Source organism: Haemorhous mexicanus, chromosome 6 (genome assembly GCF_027477595.1).
Source record: "Haemorhous mexicanus isolate bHaeMex1 chromosome 6, bHaeMex1.pri, whole genome shotgun sequence".
Classification (NCBI taxonomy): domain Eukaryota; kingdom Metazoa; phylum Chordata; class Aves; order Passeriformes; family Fringillidae; genus Haemorhous; species Haemorhous mexicanus.
The window spans coordinates 33,074,367-33,092,849 of NC_082346.1; the positions used below are offsets into that span (position 1 = coordinate 33,074,367).

Consider the following 18,483-nt stretch of genomic DNA (forward strand, 5'->3'; position numbering starts at 1 on the left):
CGCGCTGCCGCTGTGGGACTGGAGCCGGAGCGCGGCCCGGCACCGCCTCCGCCGCGGCGGCAGGAGGAGGAGCCGGGGCCGGGGCCGCCGGTGCCGCGTGGGGGCCTGGTGGTTCGTCCACAGAAACGAGCCGAGTTGGAATGGACCTGTAAGCATCGCCGAGTGCAACGCCCTGCTCCTCACGGGACTCCCTGAACTAAACAGTGTGACTAAGAGCACTGTCCAAACTCTGGGAGACTTGGTGCCACGGCCACTTCCCTGCGAACCTGTTCCGGTGATCAACCACCCTCTGGGTGAAGAACCTCCTCTAATCCAGTCTGAACTCCCAAAAGATATGCCTCCAGGTATATCTGTATTACAGGGATACACAGCAAAGACAGTTGGATACTGTGTACGTCTTCTAAAATTGACCTTGAGAAAGAGTCACAAAAGGGAAAAAATAATCACGAATTTCACTGTAGATTTCATGTAGATCTGGGGCGGGATACAAGTTCCTGTGAAAACTGCAGAAAGGTTCCCACCGGCTGTAGTGGGAATAGTCCCCCCAGTAGTAGTAGTGGCTGTAGTCCCCCCAGTCCCCCAGAGTAATAGCAGGTGGAGAGCGAACCGTCTTTAGCTGAACTGCAAACAAAACAGTGAGGCCGGGTGTCCTTGGTGGGACTGCCAGAGAGAGGCAGCTGCGGGCTGTCAGGGGAGCAGTGCCAACCAGAGAGGAAAACGTGCTTTCCTTCGGTCACTTCACACGGTAACTACTGAAAAGGACTGCCACAAGAGGGAGCCTTTAAAGTTTTAAGATCTTCATAAAGAAACCCCAAGGAAATTCATACATACAAGCTTATCTATAAGCTTATCTAGGTGAGTAATCCCCAGGCCAATAAAAGTTGTAGTAGTCTGCAGGTTGCTACCACGCACCCAGATGTAGGAATGGAGTTTTGGTGACTTGACTTTACTCCCTTTGAGTACATACTTTTTGTTATAAAGAGGCCAATCATTTACACTAATGATTGGTTCTTATAGCCCTCAATTTGTACTTCTGAAATTGAAAGCTTGTTCCACGCATATTTTATCTTTCAGTTGCACTTAAATAAAGTCGTTAGTATCAAACGAAAACCAAGTGTTAAATTGTATCACTATTGTGATGCTGGCATCTGTTCCTCACCATTCCTGGAATGCATCTTTAGCGCAGGGTTTTTCTATCTCGCCTGCTTTTTGGTGGGAAATGCATGACCAAAGCTGTTAAGTATTTAAATAGAAACAACAGAGACATCCTTTTGCTCAGTCATCTGTGACCTGTGTCACTGTAACTGATCACTAGAGTTTCCTCTGGTACAATTGGGTATGCTCATTATCAATTTGTGTATAATAAATAAAAATTTTCCCTGTGTTAAAGACTGGAAATAAAAGTGTCCAGGACATGGATTCATCTTCTCTCCCACACAAATACACAGCAAGAATGCCTCGGTGATGCAGCAAGTAATTAAGAAATGTCAGCAAAATTTCCTTTAACAGCAATTATGAGTTTATACTTCCCAAGCATGTGGTGTGGGGCACACAGCCCACCACACGGGAAATTTCTCCCGTTACACTGTATAGCAGTGGGTGGGCAAGATAACAGTATGCCCGACTTTCCCCTACTTTGTGACTTGGCAAAATTTTAACCAGTTCAGGTGAAGTGCTCTAGACCAGACGTCTACCACGAGCTATTTTTTCCCCTTAATTACTTCTATAATCATTCATTGTTTCTAAGAAGAAAGCCAGAGTAAATTAACATAATCACAAAAACATTCTAAGAATTTGTTTTTAAAAGTCTTGTACTCCAGCAGGAGTGTGACAATTTAATGAGGAAGAGACAACCTTTTTTCAGTGCTGTGGCTTTGCTAGCTAACCTTCTGAAAACCTGCATGAACTGAACCAAATTACATTACTGCAGGGAGTCTTCACATGCTCAGCACAGATTTACTGGAATATGATGAACATCCACCTGCCAGACTGCATCTGGACAGAAGCTTCCTTTCCAAGATTTAAGGCAAAATTTAAAACTCTCTCCCACAACATTAACATTTAGTTCTAGCAAATAAAATTTAAATTAGTTGTGAGAATGTGCTTTCACTTCCTCATGTGCATGGTGAGGGGAAGTCAGTCTTCCTATGAAGTGCAGGAGGGAGGGAAAAGGTTCTGAGTGTTAAGAGTAAGAAATCTGGCAGAAAATAAAACCTTTTGCATTCCAGCTGGACTCCAGAGATCAGAGGGGCTGCATGCAGCTGGGCTTATTCTGATTATAACCAAATTGGCACGATATGGTCATGTTCAATGGGAACTTCCATGAGCACAGATTCACAAATAATGCAATTTATTGAAGCAACAGAAATACAAAGTCTGAATTAATGCACTAGCTGCGATAGAGTTCTGATGATAACATTGTGTTAACTTGGGTAATAATAATAATAGCAGGTACCCACTCACCAAGACAGCGTCTCCACTTGGATGGAGGGAGAGGAGAGTAGCCTGAGAACTGTCTCTGAGGTCTTTAAGGGTCTTTCTCCTAACAGGTCTGCCCTCCTTACATACAGTGCAATCTGATCCCCCTCCTTCTACATTACTTATAGCATGGTCTAAGCAGAGCATTGAGTAATACAGTCATGTATGTGGTAGCATGTACTTCATTAAACTTATTAGCATATGCAGGTGTGAGCATTTTAATATTTAAATTACTTTCAATCAGGGAAAGATTTCTTTTTTGGCCATGGTGTCCTTCAAAGTTCCAGTTGTACAACTTGCTTCTGTTCTGTTCCATTCCTAATTCAAAGCTGGACCATCCTATGCCCACAGGACCTCTTCCTTTAGCCAACTCAATCTTTCTTGACCAAGCAGATCTGTGCAATGCAGAGGGTACACAGTGTAGGCTGTAGATAGTGAGCATTAACTCTTGCCTGGCTCCTTGGTCATCATTGCATACCGATGGAGGAACTGAAGAAAGGGATGGCTATGTAAGGAAAAGCACCTTGCAGGTGACTGGGAGGTGAGGAACTGAAGTCAGACTCTGGTTACAGAACCTGGCCACAAGAATGCTGGAGGCCAAAAGGAGGAAGAAGTCTGTTCAGGAAAGGAAAGCTAAGGCGGAAGCATGGTGAAAGCTGCTGATTATTGCCTGGAAAAGTGGGGAAAAATGGGACTGGGTGGACAAAGTGAATGAGTTATGGGTGAGAGGAAAAGGTAGGAGGGTGAGTGAGTCTGAGGCCACAATCAGAGTGAGTCAGAGATGGGAATTACTAGACAAGTGGCTGGAGCAATGAACTCCCAGAGGAATGAGAGGAGGCTGTAAATGGCTGGGCCCAAACGCGTGGAGGTACAAGCAGAGGCTTCACCAACAGCTTCCAGGATCTGTGGTGGGATGGGGCAATGGAGTCCCCTATCCCAGTGATCAGCAAATGTCTTTGAACCCATGGCACAGCACCTAGCTCTGTCTGGATCACTGAAGTTCACATCGCAGGAGACCGGGTGAATGTCACTGGAACACATCTCACGGGCCTGGCGTGCCTGAGAAAGCCTTGACGTGCAGGGGCTGAGCACATGGATAGCTCCTCTTCTCAGAGCTCTTCCAGACTGGTACCCAGTGGCTGAAAAAAATCTTTTTGGCTTAATTTTTAACTAGCTCTAACCCCCCCCACCCCACCTCAAGTCTTCAAATTAAAGGCAAACGCGTGCCCACTATATGGACCCACACCATCTGTAGAATCAATGCCCTAACTTATTACGACCACTGAAGAGGTTTTCTGGAAAATTATACATTTAGAAAAAAAATCTATTTTAACAAGTAACATGCGTATCTAGCACCGTCTATGGAAAGTCTGTCATCAGAACTAGGGACCTGTTTCAAAACACCGGTTTAAAACGCGCCCGCCCGCTCCCACAGCCCCCGAGCGAAATGGCGGCGCCGCCGAGCGCCGCGGCCGCGGCTACGTGATGGCGGCGCGCCCGCCCTGGGGAGCGCGGCGGCTCGGCGGCTCCTGCTTCGGCCCGGCTCGGGATGGCCGCAAGGTTTGGCCGTGCGGAGCCGCAGCGGCTCGGCGCCCGCACCGGGATGTGGCAGCACCAAGGAGCAGGGCTGCCGCTGCCAGCCGCGCTCAGTGCTCGGCGCGCAGGGATGGTACGGATCGCTCGAGCGCCCCCCGCCTTGCGATTCAAACCCCAGTTCATTTCCCCCGAGAAACAGCGGGAGCGCAGGGGCAGCCACTGAGCAGTCACTGGCCTCTCTGGACGCTGTGCAAGGGTCTTCGCGGCGTCCGGCGCCGCGCAGGGACACCAGAGAGACGGGAGGGAGCCGCGCACAGCCACGGGCGGAACGGGCAGGAGGGGAGGAGAGAGCGGGAGCAGATGTGCCACGGGAAAAGCCATGCTCTTCCTCTCTCAGAGCTGTGAGCAAAGCCAGAGCCAACGTTGAGAGTGCAGTGAGGGGACAGAGTTGGAGGCCCCCCCACTTTTGCAGGCCGGTTTTGCTGAGCAGTGAGCCCGTGGCCGTGCGAGCGTGTGCGCGGCGGCCGCGCCGCGACCCTGGGCAGCGGAGGGAGGATGAGCCGCGGTGCGGGATGTGATTCTGGGGACCGTGATTCCTTCTTTCTCACATATTGCGGTAAAACATTGCTGAGGAGACCTGTGGCAGTCTGAAGCAAAAACTATGGCACAGCTGATCGGAAGGAGAAGCCTGGCTTGTTTTCTGCTTTTGTTTACTGGCTGTCATGACTTACAAGGTGACAACGCGAACAGCCAGCCCTGCTTCTCGGGACACAGGAATGTGGTGAAGATACCTCCGAGAGGCAGAGACCAGGCTTTATCCTCAGAAACGTCTTTTTTGCCTTTCTGGGCTCCATTCGTTCACTAAAGACAAGGGCTGGACAGCCTGTGTTATTAGGTGGCAGCGAGGAAGGCGGAACTTCGCCATGGGGTACGACAGAAGCTGGGTGTTGGTGAATGAAAGCGACCATGCCTCGTCCCAGGCTGTCACCGGAGCTCTGGAGACGGGGAGCGCCTCGGCCGGGCAGATGGTGTGGCAGGGCGGGAATGTCAGCGAGGCGGGCGCCGTGGAGAGCGAGGAGCACGGCGAGGAGCAGAGCTACCGGCACTTCACCACCACCGTGCAGGTTGTCATCTTTGTGGGCTCTTTGCTGGGTGAGTGAGAGTTGCTGGAGTTCTTTGTTGATTTTATTTTATTTTTTTTTTTTTAAATCCTTGCGGTCAGGGACTGCAGGCCAAAAGGTAACTGGCATCACTGGTTGCCTTCGTGACTCTTCTTGGTACATTTCTGGTCCTCAGATGTATGATTTAAAGTTTCTTGTAGGTTTTGATGTGTAAAAGCTGTTGCTATGAAATATATTTGTCATGGATAAGAACTTGTACATTAGATGTATGTATTACTTAGTAGCCTTTTCTACCAGAATTTAAACGGGCAAAATTTAGATGGGTTGATGACATGCTTATTTTCAGCTGCAATCAGATCTGTTCTCTTTAATATAAACAAGGGTGTGGAGCGATTTAAAACAAGTTTTGCTGAATTTCTGTTTCACTCTGCTGTGATTTCGTACTTGTGTCCTCCAGATTTTAAATAAATCCTTTAGAAGTACTTTATACTGTAACTATGTATAACCTTGTGCAATCTTGCCTACTTACAGTAGGAATCATAGATTAGATACGTGGTCGTAAGGTATTGCTATATAATTTTACAAATGTGTGTATATTTGCTTTCTCGATGCTTACTCCAAATTTTGTTAGGAATATGTGTGCATTTCTTAGCAAAAACAAACAAACAAACAAAAACAAAAAAACAAGGCAAAATAAGCCTTATGGTGAGTCAAATTAGTGCTGTTTGGAAGATAAGTAAGCTGGATTTTACTAAAATGTCACTACTACCTCAATAATTCAAGGCTTTACACACAGGGCTTGACTTGAGAAAACACCCAGCTTCCTGAAGGGAGTTAATCAGGAATTTGCTGATGGTCATTGGCTCATTTTATCAAGGATTTGTTTTGGATTTTTTGGATTTTCCTGATCTTGAGCAATGCTAAAGTCCATTTCTGTGGTCATAGTAATAAATTCTAATATCTATCTCCTTTTGGTAATACGTAATATCACTTAAATAATTTCTAAGAAGATGGTAAGTGTTGAGTCCCAGTCACTTACTGAGTATTAGTGTAAATCACTGAGTTTTTTGGCATCAACTATTCCTCTGTGCAGTGGAGATAATCCTCATGGTTCTTGCTTTTTTTCTTCTTAGCATATAGTGTGGGGAAAGGATATTTTTAATAGCATAGGTACTCTGTGGTTTTTTTGTATGTTGGGGAGTACCTGGCACTAAACAATAACCAGCAAACAGTGTCTTAAAATAACAAGACTAGATGCGGAAAGTCAGAATTTTAATTCTTTTTTTTTTTTTTTTGGGTTTTGAACCTTACAGAGAATAAATTTGAGTCCTATGTTCAGGTTTAGTTTCATGAGCGTGGATCCTCCAAAATTATTTGAAGAAGAAAACAGACATTATCACGTAATCATTCCTTCAGGAGCCAGGAGTTTTTAAAAACTAACCAACCAAAAAAATACCATAGGTACAAACTTTGCAAGATTAATGTCAGTTATGGTTTGGCCTTCCTGCAATTTGTTTTCAAGACGGAGAAAACATTTCAAAATGTCACAAGGGGTTTATTTGCTGACTGAATGGCTGGGAGGCTGATGAAACTTCCAGATCAATAACTTTTCCAGGCCTATCAAAGGGCTAAACAGGGGAGGAAAGAATATACTTTTTTAATTATGAAAGTGCACCAGTCCAATGACAAATGTTAGCAGTGGGCCTCATGCATTTACAGTGATGGAAACCAATCTAAACTATTTTTTTGAAACTAGTAGCCTTTGCTACTAGTCTCCCTGTGTCCCTGAAGTGCTAATTTAAAACACTGATGATACACAGTATCATAACAGCTGAAAACTTTGGAGTCTTTAAAAATGTCTTCCCATATGAACCTAATGACTGCACTATTATTTCTTCTTTACTGAATGGAAAGAAAGCCACATCTCTCATATGTGCCAGAAGTGTTGGATATTCACATGTTGGAAAGTATTTCTGCATCAGCAAGGGATAACAACTGGGTACTTGCCTCACACTTAATGCTTCCAGAAACTCTGTTAATTAAGTTGTCATTTATCCTCTGCCATGGTCCTTAGAGCGTGAGTGGCATCCAGCTCTTTTCTCCATCATGTGAGCCCCCCAGTTAAGCTGCAGAATAGCAGTTCTTTGTTCTAGTGAGTCCCAGGCTACTCTTTGCAGCAGGGCAGCCCTTCAGTAGGTAGATGAGACTATCCTTCTCCCTAAAGCCTGAGATGGGGGTCACGCCCCTCAGGGGTAGGATGTGTGAACGAACAAAGGATGTTTGAATCCTCTCTGGTTTGGATGGATGTACAGCTTGTACATTTCACATCATCAGTGCGTGCCCAAGGCACTTTGCTGTTGATAAAATAGCATTAATTATCCTTTTAAAGGAAGAAATTTCAGCTTGAAATGGAACAAACCTGTATGACTCACCCAGTCTTGATAATGATTACAGGGGTCTGACATTAGCAGGAGTCTACAGCATGGAGAGGTCCAAGTCCTGCAAGAAGGAAGAGTTGCAGTTGGTGGTGTGAATTTAATTTAGGTCCCTGCTGCACAGAAGAATGTTGTTAGCTATGAGAGAGATGCTTGTTACGGTTTTCTTTTCTCACATTTAAGACCTCCGTTTGAGTCCTGTGGGAAGACTTGGGACACTAGGATACATTCTTGTGTTAGTTCTCACTGATATGACAGAACAGTGCTGTTTTGAGTGTTTCATTATATCTGCTGAAGGCAAGGAAGAGTCAAATCTTTTTTTTCTTTTTCTTTATTTTAAGTTTGGAATGACATAGTGCTCCCTTTCCAAGTGAATAAAGTTTTAATAGCTTTCTTTTTATCAAAGAAGATTCTTGAGATCTGTTTTGTGGTGAATATAGGAGTACAGCGACACTGATCTGCAAGGTGTATTTTTCTCTTGCCATTAGTAGGAATCAGTATGCAAAGACTAATTATTACTTCAGCTTTGAAAGAAGAAAGAGGGTGTATCACTTCTGAGTTTTGGTGGGGAGAGGTCACTAGAGATGGCTGCAGCCTCTTTCAGTTGAGTGTGAGCAGTAGGGTGAGAAATGGAAATGAAGAGGGTCTCCAAAGAGCTCTTGGAAACAGCGTGCATAGTGAGCTTAGTTTGAAAGGGAGATAAAAATGATGGATGGAATGCAGTGGACAATAACACCTTCTCAGGAAAAGGGAAAGGAAGACCAGAAATAACAGTTTTGAGGCAGATGAGGATGTGGGCTCTCTCTCTGAACATGGGCTTCCCACGGTTTACTTACTTGCATGTAAAGTCACAGCAGATAAGTGGGAGGAGCTTATGAGTTGTGCTTTTACTGACAGGTGTAACTGAATGCTCATGTCATGTCAGGTTGAGCTAAGATTATATCCCATTGTAGAATTATATGCAAAAGTGTTTGGGTTGGAAGGGACCTTAAAGATCATCTCGTTCTAGCACCCCTGCCATGGGCAGGGACACCTTTAGTTAGAGAAGGCTGCTCAATGCCCCATCCAACCTAGCCTTGAACACTTCCAGGAACAGGACATCCACAACTTCCCTGGCCAATCTTTTCCAGTGTCTCACCACCCTCACAGTTTATTCTTCCATATATCTAACTGAAATTTCCCCTTTACTGGTTTGGGGTTTCTGTTCTTTTCATGTTTCCAGGGTCTGAGAATCAACATTTGTTCCTGAAGCTATTTGACTATGTTCACAATTTTCATGTTATATAAAACTGAATTTCTTCTTTATAAAAATAATTATTGTCAGCCGCTTAGGAAAAAAAATCCACATGCACAAATTTGATGCAATTTACAACGAGAAAGAGATGTCCTCAGTGCTGATGTCTACTCCCCAGACTGAATATACCTCCTGGTTTCTAGCCGTGCTTTGAAGGAAAATGATGTGCTTTGAAAGAGGCATCCAGTATCACCGTGCAAAGTGAACCTCTGCTGCCTTCCCAGTGCCCTGTAGGACAGGCTTGCCCCTTTTCATGAGGATTTCCCAGTCTCTCTCTGCCCCTGAAACTGATCTTCTCCTTGTCTTGGTATCTGTGCAGAGAGATGTAAAACAGTATTGCAGTAACTAATTTTTAAATGGATAGGTCCCTTATGGGGTACAAACCTTCAGGTTTGTAAGACAGCCTAGGTAACAAACATTTACCTAATGTTTACAAACATTTGCCTACTGTTTGTAAAGGCAAGTGTATGTTAGCAAGTGTATGTTATATATTTTTGAATAGCTACCAGTAAAGCTTGCCATAGGCATCTTCTGTAAAGAATGGAGCAGGGAATCTTGGAGTAAAAAATACTGCAGATATATGACTCAAGGCTAGACTGAGAGAATTTTTAAAGAATGAGGATCATGTCTGCAAGAGCTTCAGCCAAAATTTATAGCTGTGCCCACAGAAAAGGGTAGAGTTACCTGACAGTAAGAAACTAAAAGGTTTGGGGATGGAGATGATGATGTTTTGTTTCACTGGTATCACACTTATAAGTGTCTTAGAGGAAATCTTCTGAACCAGGGACTTTGCATAGATTAATTTAGTTGCTGATTAGCTGAAATAAAGTTTGGCAAAGCAAAAAGTCACTGAAAATCAAGTCTAAAAAGAAGCATCAGGTGAATTATATGAGTGGTTGTTGCATGTACTACTAACTGCATAGAAATACCATATTGCAGTACCATAACATTGTAGTAATAATTTTCCCCTGTGGTTTTGTATGGGTGGTTCTAAGCCTCAGGAGTCATGGACTGTGCAGCAGTTGAGTCCAGTCCAGGATGACTTGGTAAAGTCAACCTGGAATAGATGTTATGCTTTTGTTTTTTTATGTGTGTTCAGTTGAACTACTAAGCAATTCTCTTTGGAAGAAAAATTGAGTTTGAGGAAAGGATGAAGAAGAGGGGTTGTGAGAGTGCTGGGGCCCCTGTTGCCATGGAGACCTCTCTTCTCCCCGAGCTTCAGCAGAGCCGCCTTGTCTGGCTTTGGCTGAGGGGCCCTTCAGGTAGCACTGCTGCTGCCTTTTAAAAGAGAGGCTTTGGGAAAACAGCCCTTTACCTAGCCTGGAAGTGTGAGATGCAATGATTTATACCTGAAATGCATATGCCTGATGCTGTGGGGATACTGTGTGATGAAGGGTTCCTCAGACATGTATTGGGGGGGGGTTAACCAATGTCTCTAAAGATCATGTGTGTCAAGGATGTTAAACTGGTGCCTTGTAGTCAACCATTGATCCCATTTATCCTAGAATCACAGAATATCCTGAGTTGGAAGGGACCCACAAGGATCATTGAGTCTGACTCTTGGTCCTACACATGACAGCCCCAAGAATTACACCATGTGCCTGAGAGTATTGTCCAAATGCTTCTTGAGCTCTGCTGCTGTGTCCACTTCCCTGGGCAGCCTGTTCCAGTACCCAGCCACCCTTTGGATGAAGAACCTTTTCCTGATATCCAATCTGCACCTTCCCTGACAGCTTCAGGCCATTCTCTCAGATCCTGTCACTGGTGGTCATAGAGAAGAGATCAGTGCCTGCCCCTCTGCTTCCCCTCTTGAGGAAGTTGCAGACTGCTACTATTTAGGGAGAAACTGATTCATACCAGTCATTTTACTGTCTGTACTCTCCTGTGAGCACTTTAATGAGAACTATGAACCACAGTTCTTTTACTAAGTGACTGGATGTCATGTTTTGCTTTTTATTGTGAGTTACAGTTGCTGAAACACCTGCTGGTGTGTATGGCTCGATTGTTTTGAACTTCAGTGAAAATCTAGATACGAGATTTTGTATTGATGTCATGGGCAGTAAGTTAGTATTTCAGGCATGAATGAACCCACACACCTAGCAAGAATTTAAATAGTGTTAGTTCTGTTACAGATTTCATTTAGTGGCTTGCTATTAGGCAGGCATCATGAGCTCTTAAATGAGTGTTTTTTTCTATTCTGTTCATCTTTAATTTCTTATTTCTATGATGTTGGAAAAAGTACGTTTGCCACTGAGGAACATTTTTCAAGATCTAGGAAATTTTACATATCTCCAGAAAAGGTGCTGGCTGTGCTGCAGAATCGTGTAGGCCAGTAAAGGTGTTCCTGATGCAGCTCCATGTCCTCAGAATGAGCAATATCAAGGCTGAGCACACATTCCCAAGAAGCACACATGCACACAGTACAGCTTATACCTATTACCCATGAGCAGCCACACAGACTGACACAGAAAGAAAATGCAGCATTCAGGCAAACACAGGGAGTACTCATCCTCTTCCCCTCTCTGGCTGCTCAGGATGAAAGCCCATTAGTATAAAATATATATGTATACAGACATATAAGCCGATATGGATCACTCTGTAGCAGCTAGTCCTGGAATCCCAGTCTGCCCAGTAGCTGGCCTGGGATCCTCTTGTCTCCCAGTTGCCTCACACACAGACACACAGATGCAGATGGCTCTCTCCAGTAGCTGATCCTACTGGATCAGTTGCTGGCCAACTCTCAGAGCGCTCTTGTCCCCCGTGGTTACCTGGATCACACCTATGGCCTCACCAACACTGGCCTCCTGAGCATCTCCTTCTTGCTGGCTGGTCTGGCTTGATGTTTAGTAGTGATCACACACTGACCCACACCCACACAAATGCTCACTCTCTGTCTCTCCAGACATTGCCATCCTGATGCATCAGCCCTGATGATCCATGGTCTTTCCCCAGTTACTGCACTTGGATTTCTGTTTGCTCACAGGTCCATGGAGGAGAGAGCCCCTCACCCATGAGAAGAGTTGGCAATGGAGTTTAATGAGAAGGTAGGACAGACTGTGCTGATCAGGTGCAGGGTGTGGCCAGACCAGTGCATGAATCAAATGACAATTTATAGATGGCTTTTATCTCATTTTCCCTCTGGTCTCCTGCACTTTTTCCTACCCAGACCACCATGGCTGGATACCTAGAGCTTGGACTGTAAGATAAGTCACCACAGTGAGAACTCAAGATAAAGGGAATACTATTGTCCAGGTGTTATTTCAGACCTAGAAATGTTAGAAATGCTTGGGGAATGCAATGTTAGAAAAGCTTGGGGAGAAGAATCTATCACTGGTAATGGGCACAAATAATGCTGGATTTACAAGCCACAGCTTAGCAACTGTGCTGAAATCAGCTTGGATTCCCTAAAAGGTAATTCTGGCAGGGGCACATTGCCACCACCGACTCACAGCCCACCAGCTCAGAAGAGAAAGAATTAGCACGTGGACTTAATAGCCTTAGAGGTGAGGAAATAATTTAGCCAGCAGAATAAGAGAGCTGTGTAGTCAATGAGCATGAATTCCTTTGTTTGCTAGGGTGTATAAATAGCAAAAAGTTTTGAATGACTTTTGGACCCCCACCACTGAGAAGCCCAGAGTGAAGAAGGACCAGCAGAATGTCACTGGATCCACAGGTGGTGACTATTTTCTACTTGATTTCTCCACTGCTCCCCCTCCCTTTTCTATTTCTTTCTACCTCACATTCATTGTTAAATAAAATCCGTATTATCAGCTTTGGCATATAGTCTCGTTTTCTGGGGAGGGTTTGGGGTGGGGGCTCCTTTCTCTGAGTAGAATTTTGAGGTTCCCACACTTGCTCTCTCCCTGCTCCTTCATGGAGGTGAAATTTCCTAATATAGGCTACAAGACACTTCTTTTTGATGTTTGGTTAAGATGAGACTCTGAGATCATATAGGAGATGTATACTAGTGGGAATATCAATGTGAAATGCTTTGCAGTGAAAAAAAAAAAAAGATTTTATATACATCCTGTAATATTTAAGGAAAATTTTCCATATTACCAAATTAATGTTTTGTTTTCCTGTTGTACTTGTTTTTGATCCCTGCACCCAACTGGCCCATCACAGAATTTGTAAATTGCTCTAAGTAGTCTTGGGTGTCCAGTATGGGAGCTCACTGGGGCAATAGCTAAATTGGATGCCCAAAGACTTGGGATTTCTCCATATTATGTTTCCTATACTTGTCTCAATATCCAACGAGGAAAGAGTTGACAAAATGTTTTGATAGTGGGGTAGGTACTGCTAGAAAGTTTGCAAATGGCAGAAATACTAGTGAAACAATTATTGTATTGTACCTTTGTTCATCTCACTGCTGATTAAATGCTCTCCCTGCAGGAAATACAGCCTCTTGTTTTCTGAACAGTGGTGTTACATGTAAGCCTTTTTTATTTTTAGCATCTTTAAATTAGATTTAGCTGCTGGAAGCAGGGAGAAGAGCTGGTGCCTTGTAGTCAGCCAGCTTCCACAGAAACATTGCAATAAGGAAAATATCCTGGACTGGAAGACTGGCTGAATAAGAAATTGTATAACCTCTCATGGTAAGGCATGAGTTTAGCCAGGCAATGCAAATGGCAATTATGGTAGTAAGGAAAGCAGTAGTGAAGCTGAAATGGTGATGGCAGGGAGAACTCTGATTGTCTTATTCTCTGCTCACGGTCTTGCTGTCATTGATGATTGCTGGGAGATTGCTGTGGACTGCTGCCTTTTAAAATGGTTTATTAGTTATGATATTCTATCCTGTAATTGACATTCCTTTCCATTACAAATAGTCTGGATCCTAGGAAATGGAGTCCTTCCTTCTGTTCTGCCAGTTCTCTTGGGAGGGCATAAAAAAGCCTCTAGTTGTTTGGGAGACAGAGACTATTTTTAGTCTGCTTTTTTCTACCACCTTTGACTTATTTTCTTGTCTGTCAAAGCAATTCCATACAAAGATTCAGGAATTTCTTCCAGAAGACTGATAAAATACAAAGTGATCTTGCTTCTGGTGTAACTTCTTGTATCTTTCTCCCCAAGCCTTTTGTCACTTGGCATGTTTCCAGACCCCAGCAGGCCTTACTTTTGTTGTACCTATATTTTGTGTGGCACAACAAGATCATTTCTTTGATACCATAGAACAAACAAAAAAGTCAGACATAAAAGGGGATAAAATGCATTTTCTTCTGCTATTGCCTGAATTAATTGGAACAAGTGGAAAACACTGAGGTAGGGTGGTTTTTTTTTTGTTTCAGTTTAATATCAGTAATTTTTTAGGAGTATCTACAACAAAAAGAATTGTTTGGTTTGCCTTTTCCATTTGTGGTATTAGGCTGCTTATTTCCCATTTCCTTTTCAGAGGAGCATTAGCTACAACCCATTTGGATTGAGTCAGTCTGAATTAGGGACTTCTCTGCCCCTGAGCAGGTATTCACAAATATTGTGCTCTGGCCAGTAGCATTGTTTATTTCTGGAATTTGGCTGGCACATTGAACTTAGCATGTTAGTTTTTAAAAGTTTTATTAGTTTAGCTTGTCTTTTGCTTCAGTGACTAAGATTGCTGTCCCCCCAGTGTACTGTAGGATGGTGCCTGTGTAAGGTGCTTAGCAGTGAATTAAGATGCAGTTGCTTGGCAAATGCTCAGAGTAGCCTCAGCAAACTCCCACTTACCCAAAGCACATAGCCACCAAAGGAATCAGGCCAGTCCCAAACTCACCAGTCTTGCTTGCCCTTCCCCCTGCTCCTGTCTTTCCTGGGCAAAACAGCTGTGCCACCTGCCCTGTGTGATTGCCCTTTGTTTACTACATGTACTCCCAGGACAGAGAGATAAGCATTCATCCTATTTTGTTTGGCATGCACAGATGCCCTGTGATGGCTGGACACAGCATCCATCTTTTTTTTAATTGACACCTTGTGTCTCCATCTTGCCTAAGTTCAGTCTGGGAAACGACCTGCGTGTGTACAGTAACACTGTGTATATGACTGCTAATCATCAGGGAATTGCAGGAGGATGTTGCCACATACAACACACTGTTCTCTGACATGTCCATGGCTTTTTTTGAGCCCATATTTTAAAAGATAGAGGCTTATTTTGCCCAGTCCACACAAACATTGATGCATTAATAGAAAATGAGGACATTGAAAGGAACATCATGTACAGGTCAGCAGAATTATTATTATACTTACAGAAAAAGCTGCAGAACTCAATAGTCTATTACAGAATGTTCTTTTACTTCACTTATAAAAATTGTTATCTGTTATCCTTATTTTCATCCACTGCAGTTCTCTAGTGTTCGTGTGAGATTTGGTTAAGTATTCTATTATGTATTCAGTATTCTATGTCTGCACTTTAATTTGAAAAAAAGAATAAATTGCCACCACACTAAAATTTTTCTGACTGTAACAAGCCTTTGTAATAGGACAGCAAATACATCCTTTTTTTTAAAATTTGTTTTTTAAAACACAGTCAGTAGAAGAAAAGAGATACTAAAGTCCAGGGAGCAAAGGAAAGAGTAAAAGAAGCCAGAGTATGTGAAGGTAGCAGAAGGAGCAATGGTTGTGATGTGCATAGAGATTCGTACAGCTGAAATTGTTCAGAATTATGAGTGAGTTTTGGCTGTCTGTCCTGAGAAGCCATGCAGATGGATGGTCACCATCTGCTGAGTATCGGGCTTGGGATGTCACCCAAAGAATCATCCTCTGCTTTTGCAAAATTGGGCCATAAGTGGCTTCCGAAGGTAACATGGCTTCTTAGGGAATACTGTGATCTAATCTCAATACTCCTCCTATTTGTGGTCTCTCATTGTAGACAATGGCCAGGTTGTACCTTTGGAAGCTCTAGAAAGAAAATATTCATTTACTTTTGATTTTAGAAAACCCACCCTCTCCCTCCTACACACTTCTATCATGTTTCAGTCGACTTATTTTTATAATAGGTTTTTATTTGAAAAATTATTCACTACACTGGAAGAGTCTTAATTAGAAAATCCCTGCTGGTTGTTGAGTGCTTTTAGTTATTCTGATTAATCAGACACTACTGCTATGTGGAATAATTCTGCCACGATATGGAAAGTCTTTTAAACAATTTGCTCCTGCTTAGGGGTTCCCTAAGATTGATTATAAACTGAGATCATCACAGGAGCATGCAATAAAAAAAATTCTGTGCTTTTTTAAACTCTGTTGCAAAACCTGTAAAGAACTGGAACAGAGACTGAAATCTAACTGTAGATATGAAGGTGAGTTGCACAAAATTACCTTGGTCTATGGAAAAGACAGCAGGCAGACCAAAGAGTTGTCTTACATTTCCTTTTTACTGTTTTGGTTCTAAACCTCCTGGGAGCAACCAGATTTTTTTCTTTGAGATTTGTCATTTTTGGCATGGTAACTGCGGTGACTGCAGCATATAACAGGAGTTTCAGACCAGTAGTATGTTAGGTAGCTCTTAGGGAGTATGCTTTGGTTTTCCTTGCACAAAGGAGTAGGTGTCAGGAAGCTCAGTGCCATGTCTGGAGCAGTGACTGCTCCAGAACTGCTCTGTCCCATCTGTGTAGACTAGAGGTAGAGTGGAAATATGCTCTTTAAAGTCCTTGAAAGAAAGTGGATTTAGAGAAAAAAATTACCCACTAATATCTTTAGTAGCCAACAAATACAGCATGAAAATAGTCTTTGAGAATCTTCATGTTTTTAAATGTCATAAATAAAAATATTACCCTTAAATTACCCTTTGTAAGTGGACAAAGAGGCAGAGCTGTACATTTCTTTTTCAGCATTTGTCCTGTTTCTCAGTAATGTAGAAATGGTAAAGAAATCAGTTAACATAAGTTAGAATAGACTAAGGAAATAATTTCAGTGCCAGTTGCATTGGATGACAGTTTTTATATTTTTTCAGAGCAGTGGAAATCTGGTAATTGTACTATCAATATACATCATTCATCTGGATGTGATATTTGAAAGAAATGAAATTTACCAGACAGTGCCTTCTGATTCCTCTGGTAGGCTGTGGAGAGGAACACTGGGGTCTGCCAATGCTGATCACACTGGGGGCATGACAGGTGATGTAAGGAGTGAGTTGTTGACAGAAGAAGCATCTGCTGGCAGCTTGGCCTAGGTCCTTTGTTGCAGAGAGAATTAAAAATGGTGATCAGAATAATACAGAGCAGTTTCTGACTTTGTGTCTCTGGGAGGCTAACACTTAATATTCCCAGCAGAGCTTGGACTTGCCATGTGAGGGATGCATACAGGAGGGAAGTCTCTTCCTCTCTCGTTCCCCCACCCCTCCCTTTTGTATTCCAAAGAAAAACACCTGCCTTCTTCTTTTATGGGTTGCATTACTTGGATTTATTAACCTGATGGAAGAGTAGAGGAAAACTGCCCATCTTCTCTTCATTCTGTTGTCCATAGCAGGGAGAATCAGAGATGACCTGCCAGTCCTGCTTTCCTCTCAGGACTTGTCATAGACTTAGCATGTTTGAGGGGGCAGTAAGGTGTAGTTTTATGATCATGTTCCTCTAAGTAAGTATTGGGACAGCCAAATTCATTGGCAGTGCTTGCTTCAAGGTTCAAAAGTGGCTTCAGGTCTCAGTTTTGCATTTTGTTATGGTTTTATCTTTTCTAGGATAAAGGTAAATTTATAATGTAAATCTCCTTGTATTTCCTACAGAGACACTATCATGTTGGCAAAGGAAAGCTAGGTATGAAATATTTCACAACTACTTCATACATCAGGCAGCCTGGGATCAGTGGGATGGCAAAAATAGGATATATAAAAATGCTTCCCAATTAAATCTCCCCATTTCCAATAAATGAAAATAGTCCATTGGTTCATTCCCCAATTCTTAGTGTATAGCAATATAAAATTTAATTTCCATTTTGTTTTCAGAATATCATTATCAAGTCACATTAAAAACATGCAGCCTTGAGAGAGTAGTGGCTTCTACTGATGCCTACAAGGGAGCTTTCTGTACCCAGGCAGGTACATCTGTGGTTTGTGTGTTTCAAAACATTGCAAAAAATAAAGCTAAATGACTGCCATCATATTGTAATGCCCCCTGAAGTAGAAATCACTAGCCATGTGTTTGATCTGGAAGAGCTAGTTTTCTTAAAACAAACCAAAACAAGCAAAAAGCCAAACCAAAAATCTACAGACAAAACCCTCAGACATGTTGTAAATTAGATGTGAAATAATGGATGCATTGTTTAGTCTAACCACTCAGTACATCAGATTAAGACTATTATAAGTAGGCTATTATAATCAGGAATTTAAAATCAGTAATGTATATACAACTCAAACATTAATAGTTCAATACTTTTTTTGATTGATGCATACAGTAGATGCTTTCTGAAAAATTTATATAACCATTGTATTTGTCAGTTCCATCCCTATTAGCATATTTTGCCAATAAAGCTTGGAACAGTAAATTCACTTTTCTGTCCTTAAAACACCAGTAGTTTTTGATTGATTGCTGTTGGAACAGTGAGGCATGAACAAAGAAATTATTATCTCCAGTAAAACCAATTTTACAGGCATCAGGGAAGTCATGTAAATCCTGCTGGAGGATGCAGGCTGGGATGCCTTGCTCTCCTCAGGGTG

General features: G+C 42.8%; 1 protein-coding gene across 1 annotated transcript in view; it reads left to right on the plus strand.

The window, feature by feature from the left end:
* The first annotated feature begins 4,372 nt into the window (after window positions 1–4,372).
* GPR176 (G protein-coupled receptor 176) overlaps window positions 4,373–18,483 on the plus strand; it is a 32,269-nt gene continuing 18,158 nt past the window's right edge. The window contains exon 1 of the mRNA XM_059849781.1: window positions 4,373–5,166. Coding sequence (XP_059705764.1) covers window positions 4,938–5,166 — 229 coding nt within the window. The 5' untranslated portion in view covers window positions 4,373–4,937. The remainder of the gene's footprint in view (window positions 5,167–18,483) is intronic.